Raw genomic sequence first — 14,024 nt, 5'->3', positions numbered from 1 at the left:
GCATAATGGTGGTTGAAATCCAGGAACACCACCTTGAAGGAGTATTAATAGTCAATTAATCAATTGATTGGCTAATTAATTGTTTGTTTGATCAGTCAGTCAATAAACAGATGAATGAATACATCAGACAGTCGATACATAAATGATCATTCAGTAAAGTATTTGTTTTCTCTCCAATTCTTCTTACCATTTTTCATTTTCCCCTGATTTAGTCGCCAATTCCCAATAGCCTCTATGCACAGCAGTCATATTGTAAAGAAATTGGGCCTCTTCTTACTTCCTTCACAGGTGTTACTAATGAAGGCTCTGTTCCATTCTGGTCAAACATAGTCAGGGTGCCGATATTGTGCATGTTGGCTCACTGGAAACACTCTGCTACTGCTACTAAATGGCCCCTTGCGGGTGTGTAACTCTGAGAGTGTACAAATGGAACCAAATGGACCTGTAAGGGTCCATTTGGTTCCATTTGTACACTCTCAGAGTTATGGGGGCCCTTGAAATTAAACAAAAACCATACTCTTAACAGACCTTGAATTGAAATGTACTTCCCTGTGCTTGTCTTTGCAAACTGTTAACAAAGTATTCAATCAATCAATCAAGGGGCTTAACGCGAGTGGAGGAACACGATATCCATCTCTTTTTTCTAAATATTGTTTCGGGGCTTTTCTGCCTTTCACAGCAAATCTGGGGTTTTCTGTAAATTGGTCTTAAAACAGGCCAAACTGATTTGCACCCTGACGTGACGGATCATGGTGTAGATCCTTTAATTGATAGCTTACAGTGGAGATTGACAGGTAGAGAGAGATGGGGAGAGACATGCAGCAAAGGATTGTCGGGAATGGGACTCGAACATGCGATGTGCTGTCAGGCGACATTAGAGCCTAAGTGCCCGGACCACTAGGCCACGATCTGGGCCAGGAACACGCTATCCTTCTCGTTTCCACTCCCCGCTGAACAGGCACCCTGACCAACCTGTAGACGTTGCTAATTCAGCGACAGGGAACACCCATCCCACCCGGCAAACACGGCCAATTGTGTTCGTTGGAGCACCGGTCCGAAACCAGATGTAGGCTACCATGGAGGATTCAAACCCCAGTCTCCACAGTGCTGCACTCTTGTGGAGTATTTCTTACAAACAATGCAAATTTCAAGATGTTTCGCAGTGGGAGGTTCAAGGTTCAAGGTTTTGCTTTATTGTTACATATTGCGTACAGATACATAAGAGTAAAAGTTATTTTTGTTCGGCTTCCCTCAGACAATGCAGCAGCATAGGTAATAATAATAATAATAAAACAGTAAAAATAAATCAAAAGAAGAGAGAGAGAGTGCAAAAAATATATATTTGGCGTATGTACACGTGCATATGAGCTTGGTATATTATATACACCAACGCTACGTACAGCATTCTTCAGCAGCTGCCACATTACTTTATGTAAACAATTTCACAGTATCTTCTAAATACAGCAGAATAGAAAGGGACATTTAAAATACATGGAAGGAATAAATACCTCTTTGTTGTGTCTGTTCAGGAACGTGTTGATGTCTGACAGCCCGTCCCTTACCTTAAGAGAGAAATAGAGAGATGTTAGGGTTCTGCAGAGAAGTCAAGTGAATGTGTATATGAGTATGTATGTGCCTGGGCCACGATGTGTGCACTACCTTCCTTATGTGTATGTATTGACATGACAATTCCGTCAGCTATATGCACCTATTCTGTCCTGTCCTCTTTCTTTGACAATAAAATGGTAATACAGACATTAAAAAGCGGCAGAAAACCAAGCCCTGGGCAGGCCACAATGCCACTGTTTTACACCTGTAAACCCATGATGTGACAATAAAGTCGATTCTGCCTAAACATAATACTCTTATATCATTATACTGTATAATCTTACATTATATAATTGTGTTATCATACTGTTGCTGCCATCAGCAAGCCCAACTCAATGTGTACTGTATGCTTTCACCAAAGCAACTTCACACATGGACAAGAACTACTGCCAAACAAGAACTAATGGACAAGAACTATTGCCATAAGTGTCTAACCGCCACGGGTCCTAGATACATAAATGAATGGCCAATGTCAGAGCAGTAACGTTTACAGCAAAGCAACATGTTGTATCTATCACATGTACAGGTAAATTAGAGTACATTTATTTTGATCTGGTTTCCTAAGACATTGTAGCAGGTGGTTTAAGGTACTGTGTGCACGGTTCTTACAGCTACTCTAAGTTGTCTGTCTGTCTGTCTGTCTGTCTGTCTGTCTGTCTGTCTGTCTGTCTGTCTGTCTGTCTGTCTGTCTGTCTGTCTGTCTGTCTATTGTCTCTGTCTCGTGCCAGGTAAGCCAGTCACAGATTAGGGTCAGGAAATTACTTATGAGTCATCTCTGAATGAGACACTTGTGAGTATGTCATTGTCTACACACATTAATGCATGAATGGTGATAATGTACAGCATTACTAGAGCATTACAGCATGTGTGACAGCAAAAGGCAAAGAGAGAGAGAGATTGAAAAATACTGAGTAGACTCATCAGTGTTTCTACATATCATTTATCTATGATATATCATGCATAAATAGCTAGATAGACAGACAGACAGACAGACAGACAGACAGACAGACAGACAGACAGACAGACAGACAGACAGACAGACAGACAGACAGACAGACAGACAGACAGACAGACAGATAAAATACTGAGCATTCCAAACAAAACAAAGCAAGCAAAGGAGACAGAAGGACACGGCTATATGAACATATCAGTAGATGTCCACCTTGTGTCCAAACAGGCCGTGGATGAAGTAGATGTCATTGTCGCGCTCCCCCGGCCTGGAGGACACCCTCAGGTCAAAGTAACGAATGCCGGCATCCAGCTGCTCCTTAAACGTCAGGTTCTGACAAAGGGACGACATGTAAACATCAGATCACATCACACACTTCTGGGAAGGAAGCAGCGATGTTGTTTACGTCAGTGGTTCTCCAAGTGGGGTCCTTTAGCGAGGTTCGAGGGCAGGGGTGCCATTCTAGGGCAGGGGTGCCATAATGCACCGCAGCGCGACGCGTTTTGAGCTTGTAGATCTGCTATTTTTGCTATTTTTGAATTGGAATCCTGATTTAATTTTTGCTACTTTTGAATTGGAATCCCGAAAAGTTACATTTCTATTTAATTTCAAATGCATTTAGTTAAACTTAAGTTAGCTTTATGAACTTAAACACAAATACATTGGACATAACAAAGACAATAGAATATAATTACTAGTCATTAAGCTACTAATATAGACTGAAGTAATTAAAGCGGGTCATGTTTGCATGTTTGGAATTGTAACAGCTGAAATCAATAACATATCAGTATTCCAATATTAACCTGTGGGCCGCATTAAGTGAAGGTGGGGGCCGCATGTGGCCCCCGGGCCGCCAGTTGCCCATGTATGTTCTAGGGGGTCCCCAGCAAACTTAGATCATATAGCATCAAAATCAGTTTAACCACTGTAACCCTACATACAACGGTTATTTGAAAATATGCAATTTATACAGGCTCACACTGCGTCGCAATGTGACGCATTGTGAGCTTGTAGATCCTTTTTTCTTAAAAAAAAAAAAATGTGGAAAAAGTTAGACATTTTAACAACACAAATCTTGCATGGGGATCCCTGGCACAAAATATTTTGGTCCGCAGCCAAATACATATTAATTTGGGGGTCCTTGACATGAAAAGGTTTGACACCCAACCAGTGTACGTGGATCTGCTGAAGGTGTGTTTGTTACCTGGGTCATGGCCCACTTCACCATAACCTTCTTGGCCATGTGTCTGAAGACGGTAGCCAGGTACTTGACGTAGGCCTTCTGATCTGGACCCACGGGAGCGTGCACGTCCACCCAGTAGGTGAAAGAATCGTGGGACCCTGTGTGTGTGTGTGAGAGAGAGAGAGAGAGAGAGAGAGAGAGAGAGAGAGAGAGAGAGAGAGAGAGAGAGAGAGAGAGAGAACAATGAGAATTACAATGATGATGAGGATGATGATGACAGCAGCAGCAGCAGAGTGATAGGCTATAACAGTGGTCCTCAACCAGTAGTCTGGGGACCACCAGGGGTCCTTGAGGGGTTTCCAGGTGGTCCCCAGCTAAATGATGGAGAGTTGGTAACCAAATGGACCCTTATAGATCTTTAAAAAATAAATACATTATTGTTAAACATCTGCATTACTTAATTAAAGAATTGTTATGTTGATCAAACATCTCTCCTATGGTACCATCATGGAATTGTGGACAAAATCGTATCCAAACGGTGGTTCCGTGGCACAAATGCCAAATAAATAATGGACCTTGGATATGAAAAGGGTTGAAAACCACTGGGCTACAACATGGTCCCAGACAGTGCTGTCATAGTCAGCCCTCATGAAATGAACTCTTGCTCAAGTCCAGTCAAACTGCCCGCCTGGTCGGAACTAGCCGAACTCGCACAATGAGTCGGTATTAACTTCACACACAAAAAGCTTACCTGGCACAGCAAGGTATTTAAGGGGCATGGCAGTCAGCTTGGGAGAGAGTGAGCCCATCCAGTCGGCGTTGGAGCTGCCGATGCCCGCAGGTCGTGTCTTCATGTCAGGATGGATGGATGGATGGACGGACCACTTAATAACAGGAACCTTCAATGGCCAGGACTAAGAAATTGGCACAAGAACTTTCCATTTCGAGAGAATCCATATGGAGGCGGTGGATAAATGAACAGAAGTCATCTTGAGGACCCCTTGAGTGTCCCCTGTGGGTCACTCACTGCCAGCTTCAACAGTGACAGCTCTCCTCCCATGTGTCCCATTGTCATTCTAGTGGTACTTCCCAAGCAGGCACACACCCACTAAGGACGGAAGATAATCCTCTTTAGAAATTACACTCGTTAACGTGACCCCTCCCCCCTGCACCTTTGAGTGTGGCTGCAACCATTTGTGTGTGGGCACCGGGCACCGGGCACGCACGCACCATGCACGCACGCGCACACACACACACGCACACACACACAACAAAAAGAGGTGGGAGAGAGACGGGATGGACGGAGGGGATGGATGTCAAACAGTGGCAGAGTTGGAAGCCCGTTTTCTCTCTTTCTTTCTTTAGTAGCAGGGCGATATAAAGCAATGACTACGCCGCCCACACATATAGGAGTGAGGGATCCTTTAAACACATTAACCATATATATATATATATATATATATACACACACACACACATGACTGAACAAGGTAAGGTTCCCCAGAAAGGTACGGGTTCAGAATGAACAGAACCAGAGGCTGATGTATCAAATGTGTCAAGTTTATTCAAACAGTTGGTATAAAAAATAGTCAGGTTAAAATACAGAAAGGAAGAACACCGTTAGTATTACTGGGAGTTCTGCAAAGGGACTAAACCCAAGAGGCAAAGGGGCAATAAGGGTAAGGGCTTCGGGGCCTACTTGGGCCTCTAAACTAAATATACAGAAATTAAACAAATCAAATCCAAATAATGCAAAACCAAAAGCAAAAAAAGTAAATAAGCAAATCAAAACAAAATACAAATACGCAAAACCAAAATCAAACTCATGCAACGCTACTTAATGGCCCAGTAGAGCTCTGTCCTCAGTCAACCCTATTGCACACAGTCCAATAGCAAAAACCCAGCCTAAATAGTATATATGGCACGGTGGGGAAAACAGTGATGGTTAGTTCAGCTCCTAATGAATCAATATATGCTCATGGCTCCCATTGATATAGGCCTGCACAGCCACAGGGTACTGCTGCTCAAAGGACCTGGAGGCTTCGAGAATTAGTCTGTACCCCTCATGCCTCCAGGTCTCTCTCACAAACACTCAAACCAGGCTTCTGGCTAGACAGGAGGCCACAAACCTGGCCACCCCTCTTTATGCACTTTCCTTAAAGGGCCAGTGCTACACTTTCTTTCTTTCTTTCTTTCTTTCTTTCTTTCTTTCTTTCTTTCTTTCTTTCTTTCTTTCTTATAAATGGAAAACGCTTCCTGACCAGGCTGGAATTTATTGACGTAGTGAGTCAGGCCTCAGTGAGCAGTGAAGAGTTTAATGACAGTTAAATGTTCATAAAATAGCCCTCCCTCCAGCACAGACTGAACATTGTTTAGCTTGAGGAAGCCACATAAAACTAACACCAAAACCTCTACAAAATTGAACTTTGCCCTGTCCCAAACGAGTAGGCCACAATGAAAATTATAAAATATATTTCTGATTATTTATTCCAGGGAGTCCCCAGCAAAATAAGTTAATATAGCAAAATCTGTTTAACCACTGTAAACCTGGGCCTATTCTTCCGATCTACAAGCTCGCAACATGTCTTGTAGCATGTAGATCTGCTATTTTCAAAAGGTTTTGACATTTTGAAAAAATTTGAAACATTTTAATTGCACAAATCTTTTATGGGGGTCCCTGGCTCCAAATATTTTCAGATAGGGGTCTGCGGCCAAATAGCCTATACGTATTAATTTGGGGGTCCTTGACATGAAAAGGTTTGAGAATCACTATAGGCTATTATGGTTGACCAGCCATAGAATTATAGGTTAAGTGATTTTCCTTTCTAAGTGTGTAACAAAATTGGAACATACCTGAACACTATCAAATTGAAGCTGATACTCTCTCCTGATTGGCTGAAATTTGGCAACCCACCTGAAAATGTATTTTCTGTATTAAAGAGTTGGAGAGACAGGGAGAGCCCTGTTACTGAACAAACACTCTAAAGCAATGATTACTATATCACAATATTGTCTTACTTTAAGCCTAATTTATGAAAAAGCTCACAATGCTTTGCATCTTCAACATGCTGTGTGCCAGTGGTGTAGTAGCCGACAGTACATTTACTCAAGTACTGTACTTAAGTACAATATTGAGGTATTTTTACTTTACAAAACATACATTACCCACTTCAGCCCTATATATATATTTCGGCCATTTGAAAATAGCCGATCTACAAGCTCACAATGCCTTGCGAGTCACGATGCTACCATTGTGAGCTTGTAGATCTGCTATTTTCTAAAGATTTTTTATACATTTTAAAACGTGTGAAATGGGTCATTCTGCATAATGAGTACTTTTACTTTATTACTTTAAGTATATTTTGATACCAATACTTTTGTACTTTTACTCAAGTACATTTTGATTACCGGAACTTTTACCTGTAACAGTTTCTACATTGCACTATTGATACTTTTACTTAAGTAAAAAAATTAAGTACTTTTTCCACCACTGTTCTAAACATTGACCATATCATCTGGGCCTGGTCTTCAAGATACACCACAACATTGGGATCCCCCTGTATTTGTCAAAATACTTCCAAAATGTTAATGAAGTCCACGATCATAACACCAGAGGCAGCTCCACGAATCATGTTCAACCCAGATTTGGCTCAACAAAGGGAATGAACTCTTTCTCATGCTATTCATCAAAAATGTGGAATGCCCTACCAAAAGGAGTAAAGGAGCGTAAAACCCTACTCACTTTCAAAACTGCCCTAAAGATACACCTTCAGGAGGCTGCAATTCGAAAATGGCCCCTGTCTAAGTCTTAACCTACCCCCCTACCCCCCTACCCCCCCCCTTTTCTTTTTCTTCTCTTGTACATATTTTTCACTCTTCATACTAACCTGTAAGCTGATTGTATGACATTCTGTATAGTAGTGTGTATATCTGTGTGTCTCTTATATGTCATCATGATTTGTGTGCATGGGGATCTCATCTTAAACAAGCTCAGTGCTTAATGAGTCATTACGTTCACACTAACACCCTGGAGCGATTTAGAAGCACTTTATAAGAAATCTAACACTTATGTTGATTTAAAGTTAGTACAGTTAGTTAGTTAGTGTTTTATTGTCGGACATTCATCATCATGGCAGGTTATAATATGACAGCCCCTCTTGGCTCTTGGCCGCCGTATCGGCCCGTTCCGACCCACAATGTAGTAATACTGAGTGCCAAAGCATATACCCTGTGCCCTTTTTATACAGTACCAGGTAGGCCAACATATTTGCATTCCTATGGGTGATGGTCGCTACACTGAATGGACTCGGGCGTGGGCCGTGGCTGTGTGTGAAACGGATGATGGCCGTATCGATTGACGGACGATCGTCGCTATTGTTCTCGAGGGGCTGGGTTCACACCTTCTTCAAACGGCGCGGCACACCTCAGCAGTAGCCCCGGCCCAAAATTGGGACGTTTACCAGGGTTGATAAACACTGCCCTAGAGGTCTATACTTGGTCCCCTCCTTTTGCCTCTACACCACATTTCGTAACTGAAAATAGCCAACCTATTTTCGCCAAATGATCGTCCAAAATAGGGACGCTAGGGTTCACTATCAATGCGTCATGATGTGACCTGTTGTTAGCTTAAAGATAAGTTCTTGTCAGCAAGTGACACCGTCATGCGATGGAAGATAAGTTGAGCTTATGACTGACCCGACTATGGAACCTGTGTAAAGGAGTTTCTGTGTGTGTGCTTCTCTGTGGTAGAGTTGAACAAGGCTCTCCTTGCTCTGGATGGTGGAGAAATGCTCGTACCCAACACATGTCAGATGGATACATCACAGACCTCACGTATATATGGCTTCATCTTCAAAACTCATACATTTTCACATGAATAAATCTGTTTGTCTAGATAAGCAGCAATTATGTAGTTATTTTGATTATTCTGTGAGGTGTTTAACCACTTAAGCCCTATATAGTTATTCTATATATATATATATATATATATATATATATATATATATATATATCGAATAGCGAAAGTAGCCTATCTCTACAACAGGTCTGTTTCATTTCAGAAGACCCCGGTCTGGATGATGTAGTAGCAGAAACGTGTCGCCTGGATGTTCCTAAGTTACAGGTGAGCAACTTTCTCACATCCTGCTTGGACAATGAGTCATGTGTGCACACTGTGCTCACATGAGATCTTTTCGTCTTTGAAAAATCTCACACTGGATCCTCCAGCCCCCCCCCCCCCCTTTCAAGATTTTTCAAAAATAGTGACGTGCTGTAAGCTTGTAGATCTGCTATTTTTGAGAACCACTGTTCTAAACAATGTTCTAAATCCTAAGCGTTTTCTGAAAAACGTATGTTGCTATACATGCTAAAATCTAAAATGGTTTTAATGGGTTAAAATGTTCTAGTAACAAGCACTCAGAAAGGAAGGGTGTCTTACCTGGTATTGCGACACTTTAATGGTAAACTAAATAATACATTGACATCTGCTTTGTATAATGACCAATTAGGAGACATTAATGAAACTTTAATGAAATGAAAAGTGAAATGAAAGTTTGTTTTGCTGTTGAATTTTATTTTGAAAATGCTTGGTGTGTACAGTGCTTGTTTGCTTGTTGTCCTGTCGGATGGAAACCTCATATGTCCAAAACTGTTACTTTTCAGGATTCAAATTCAAAAGCATCAAAAGTAGCAGATCTACAAAAAGCACTGCGTTTCGAGCTTGCGGATCTGCTACTTTTGATGCTTTTGTGTGACGCTGTAGTATGATCAAGTAGGGCGTTAATTTACGGAAAAACACAAAGTTAAAATATGGAGATATGAGGATTCTGCCTGACAGCGACGATATACATGCGTTATGAGATGAAGTGTTTATAATTCCTGACACATTCCCATCATTCTTCCACAGATCTTCGTTCAGGTCACATCGTGGTCCCTGCTTCTCCATCCTGGACGCTACCGGAGCGTCCCCGTCCCTCCTCCCCATCGCCAGGCTGCTCTCAGATTCAGATTCAGATTCAGATTCACTTTTATTGTCACTTAGATGCACAGGTACATACATGTGAAAAACTTACGCTCGGAAGCTCCAATAATAAAACAGTAAAAACATGATAAAAACAACCTAAAAACGCTCATAAGCAATAAACAAACACAGGCAAATCAGTTTAAGGAAAGTGCATAGTGCAGAGTACAGTTATTGCACATTTCATTTTCCACTGTCATTTACCAGCCTGATGGCCTGTGGGAAGAAACTGTTCCTCAGCCTGCTGGTACGTGCTGAGAGGATCTTGTATCCCTTTACCCTTCTTGATTTTAGTGGGGGAAATAGTATTTTATGGGGGTGGGTGGGGTCTTTAATGATCCTCAGTGATTTGTTTAGGCAGCGCTGGGTATAGAGGTCCTCCATACTGGGCAGCTCACACCCGGTGATTTTCTCTGCAGTACGAACAACCCTCCTCAGCGCCTTTCGGTTTCTGTCCGTGCAACTGCCGTACCAGGATGTAAAGCTGCTTGTTAGGAGGCTCTCAATTGTGCCTCTGTAGAAGTCCCTGATGGTGTTGGGTCTCAGGCCGAATTGCTTCAGGCGCCTGAGCCCGTACAGGCGTTGTTGGGCCTTTTTTACGACTGCGGTAACATGGCAGTCCCAGGTCAGGTCCTTCTTAATATTCACTCCCAGATACTTAAAGGTGTCCACCCTCTCCACCGCTGAGCCATTGATGTTAACTGGTTGGAGCTCATCCTTCTGCTTTCTGTAGTCCACCACAATCTCCTTGGTTTTCTTGGCATTTAGAGAGAGGTGATTGTCCATGCACCACTGCTCCAAGGTGGCCACCTCCTCCCTGTAGGCCGACTCGTCGCCGCCGGAAATCAGACCCGCCACTGCTGTGTCGTCAGCAAACTTCACGACATGGTTTGATGTCTGTGTCGCTACGCAGTCGTAGGTGTACAGGGAGTATAGGAGAGGGCTGAGGACACAGCCCTGTGGTGCCCCTATACTGAGACTCAGTGTGGAGGAGGTCCGACCAGCCACTCTCACCGACTGGGGGCGGTCCGTCAGGAAGTCCAGTATCCAGTCGCACAGTGATGTATTCAGGCCCAGGTCCCGGAGCTTGCCATCTAGCCTGGAGGGCACTATGGTGTTAAATGCGGAGCTGTAATCCACAAACAGCATCCTCACGTAGGTGCCCCTGCCCTCTAGGTGGGAGAGGGCCGTGTGGAGGACGTGGGCGATGGCATCTTCTGTGCTCCTGTTGGTTCGATATGCGAACTGCAAGGGGTCGAGGGTGGGGGGAAGCATGGGGCATATGAGTCCTTTAACCAGGCTCTCAAAGCACTTACTAACTATGGGAGTAAGGGCTATAGGGCGCCAGTCATTTAGGCGGGTCACCTTCTGCTGCTTGGGAATGGGAATGATGATGCTGGTTTTAAAGCAGGTGGGGACAGAGCTGAGGGAGAGGGACTGGTTGAAAATGTAAGTGAATACCTCCGCCAACTGGTAAGCACAAGCCTTCAGGACACGTCCCGGGATGCCATCTGGACCAGCCGCCTTCCGCGGGTTGATCCGCTTGAAAGAGTGGTAGACATCAACCCTGTTGATGGAGAGTGGGCAGTCCTGGTCAGCATCGGAGGTGGAGTGGGGGCGTGAAGATATTCCAGAAGGAGGGGTCTGCTCCCCCCTCCCCATATCAGTAGGGGGGGGGGGGTTGCAGAGGTGGGTGCTCACCAGTGGGGTTCGGGGAGGAAGAGGAGCCAACTGTGCCAGAGGGTCTAGCAGAGGGGTCAAACCTGGCAGAGAAGGTGTTGAAGTCATCTGGAAAGGTGGGTGTTGTGTGTTGGGTTTGCTGTGTGCTCCCCCTGTAGTCGGTTATGGCTTGAAGCCCCTGCCATAGGTGCCTCGGGTTGTTGGTGATACGTTTTGACTCCATGCGTTGACTATAATCCTTCTTTGCCTGTTTGATGGCCGCTCTGAGTGAATAGCGTGAGTTGTTATATTCCTCCACTGAGCCTGATTTATAGGCTACAGATCGTGTGTGGAGAGCTGCACGTATTTCGCCATTTATCCATGGCTTCTGGTTCGGCATGATCTTTATATTCCTGACTGGAACAACAGCCTCTGTACACTCCCTGATGTAGGTGGTTACATTTTTAGTGTAGTCATCAATATTCCCAGTTACCTTGAACGCATCCCAGTCGGTTCGATCAAAACAGTCCTGCAAGATCGCCTCTGATTGGTCAGACCAGCGGCGAACAGTCCTATGGACCGGGGGCTCCCTCTTCAGTCTCTGCCTATAGGCAGGGAGCAGGAGGATTGAGCAGTGATCTGATTTGCCAAAAGCCGGGCGGGGGAGGGCTCTGTAACCATTCCGGAAGAGAGTGTAGCAGTGATCCAGCGTGTTTTCCCCTCGCGTCTTGAAAGGAATATGTTGGTGTAATTTAATTTGGGCAGGCGACGGAGCGCTTCACAAAACCAAACGCAGGAAGGAGGACGTTGTCCAGGAGGTCGAAGAGAAGAAGAAGATTAAGGAGGAGGAGGAGGGGGTTTCCCTGCAGGCCGCAGAAGAGGAGCGAGTCCCTGGTCACGTCTACAAAAAACACACAACCGTCCACAAGGTGAGGCTTTAAGTAACAGTTTTGGTTTTGGTTTCCACCTGACAAAAACGATATCTAGCCTGGAATCCAGACTGATTGCTACATTCTGCGTTTTTTTTCCTTCTCACTTCGCAGTCTGGTAAGCCTCCTATCTCTGTGCACAAGTGGGAGAAACCGGCATGTGGCTTCTGATTGGTCATTTATTTACATTTACAACAGCAAAATAACAACAAATGCACCCTCCAGGTGCATTTGTTACCAATTTGACCTTGTGACCATGAACTTTAATAATATATATATTTATTTGTTTAAAGCACAATGTTACAAACTGCACAACTGAATAAAAATACAACTGTAGAATTAAAATAAACCTTTTCATTCCAAGAGTTAATAATCTCTTCAGGGGAGTTTTTTTTTTAACCTTTATCTTGATTGGGACCTTGACCTTTGACCTTTTCAACCTACCGCCTACCGTTATTCCCTGTGAGCTTCTTCCAAATTGGGCCATTCATTCTTCTTGAGTTATTTTGCTAACGGACAGACACACAGACCAACCAAACCAACCAACCGTGTACACACAGAACCGACCCCCACATCGCATTGTGGGCAAGGCAACCCCCTATAGTAGGGGGTACTAAGTGAAAAATCGTTACGCGGCGGATAAAAGCATGAAATTTGATACAGATGTCCCTTGGGTCATCCTAAAACATCCTAGAAGGGGTGCCCAAAAAAATCTTAAACAGGAAGTGAGTTATGGACAAAATCCAAAATGGCCACCTAAACTGTTGACCGTTGACTCAAAAGACACCAAAATAATCTCCAAAAAGCATAAAATGTGGCACACATGTCCTTTGGGTCATCCTAAGACATCCTAGAAGGGGAGCCCAAAAAAATCTGAAACAGGAAGTGAGTTATTGACCAAATTGAAAATGGCCGCCTAGTGTTGTCGATTGACTCAAAAGACAACTAAAGAATCTCCAAAAAGTATAAAATGTGTCACACATGTCCCTTGGGTCATCCTAAGACATCCTAGAAGGGGTGCCCAAAAAAGTCTTCAACAGGAAGTGAGTTATTGACTAAATTGAAAATGGCCGCCTACAGTGTTGGCGATTGACTCAAAAAGCCTATAGAATCTCCAAAAAGTATACAATTTGGCACATATGTCCCTTGGGTCATCCTAACACATCCTAGAAGGGGTGCCAAAAATAATCTGAAACAGGAAGTGAGTTATTGACTAAATTGAAAATGGCCGCCTACAGTGTTGAAAGATGATGCAAGATACCTACAGAATCTCATAAAAGCATGAAATGTGGTACAAATGTCCCTTGGGTGATCTGAACGCATCCTACAAGGGGTGCCCAAAAAGGTTTTAAACAGGAAGTGACCGCCTAAAAGCAGTTGACACAAAAGAAAACATAAGGGGACGTCATAAAAGTGTATAATTTGGTACGTACATTGAGTGCTTCTTAATATATCCTAGAAGGGGTTATTTATTTGTTTGCTTGTTTATTAAACTTTTTAGGAAGGGACCATGTTGAAGAAATTCTAAATGGCTGTTTAAACAGTTGACCATGGCAGTCTGCATATTATGCAGACTCAATACGACAGGTTATGCAGTGCATAACTTGCCGTATTTTGTAGTCTACCTTCTGTTTTCATTTCTACATCACTTATTTATTTTACTTTCTGCATAATTTT

General features: G+C 43.4%; 1 protein-coding gene across 1 annotated transcript in view; it reads right to left on the bottom strand.

Moving 5' to 3' along the window:
• plcxd2 (phosphatidylinositol-specific phospholipase C, X domain containing 2) overlaps positions 1-4,594 on the bottom strand; it is a gene marked incomplete at both ends in the record, with an annotated part of 11,950 nt that extends 7,356 nt beyond the window's left edge. The window contains 5 exons of the mRNA XM_080417396.1: positions 1-32; positions 1,509-1,562; positions 2,771-2,890; positions 3,762-3,898; positions 4,492-4,594. The exon at positions 1-32 is cut by the window's left edge and continues 124 nt beyond it. Coding sequence (XP_080273522.1) covers positions 1-32; positions 1,509-1,562; positions 2,771-2,890; positions 3,762-3,898; positions 4,492-4,594 — 446 coding nt within the window. The remainder of the gene's footprint in view (positions 33-1,508; positions 1,563-2,770; positions 2,891-3,761; positions 3,899-4,491) is intronic.
• Positions 4,595-14,024: the final 9,430 nt, after the last annotated feature.

Source organism: Gymnoscopelus braueri, assembly GCF_963280865.1.
Source record: "Gymnoscopelus braueri genome assembly, chromosome: 21".
NCBI classification, from domain to species: Eukaryota; Metazoa; Chordata; class Actinopteri; order Myctophiformes; family Myctophidae; genus Gymnoscopelus; species Gymnoscopelus braueri.
The sequence above is the reverse complement of the archived record's forward strand: the minus strand, read 5'-3'. Positions and strand labels throughout refer to the sequence as shown.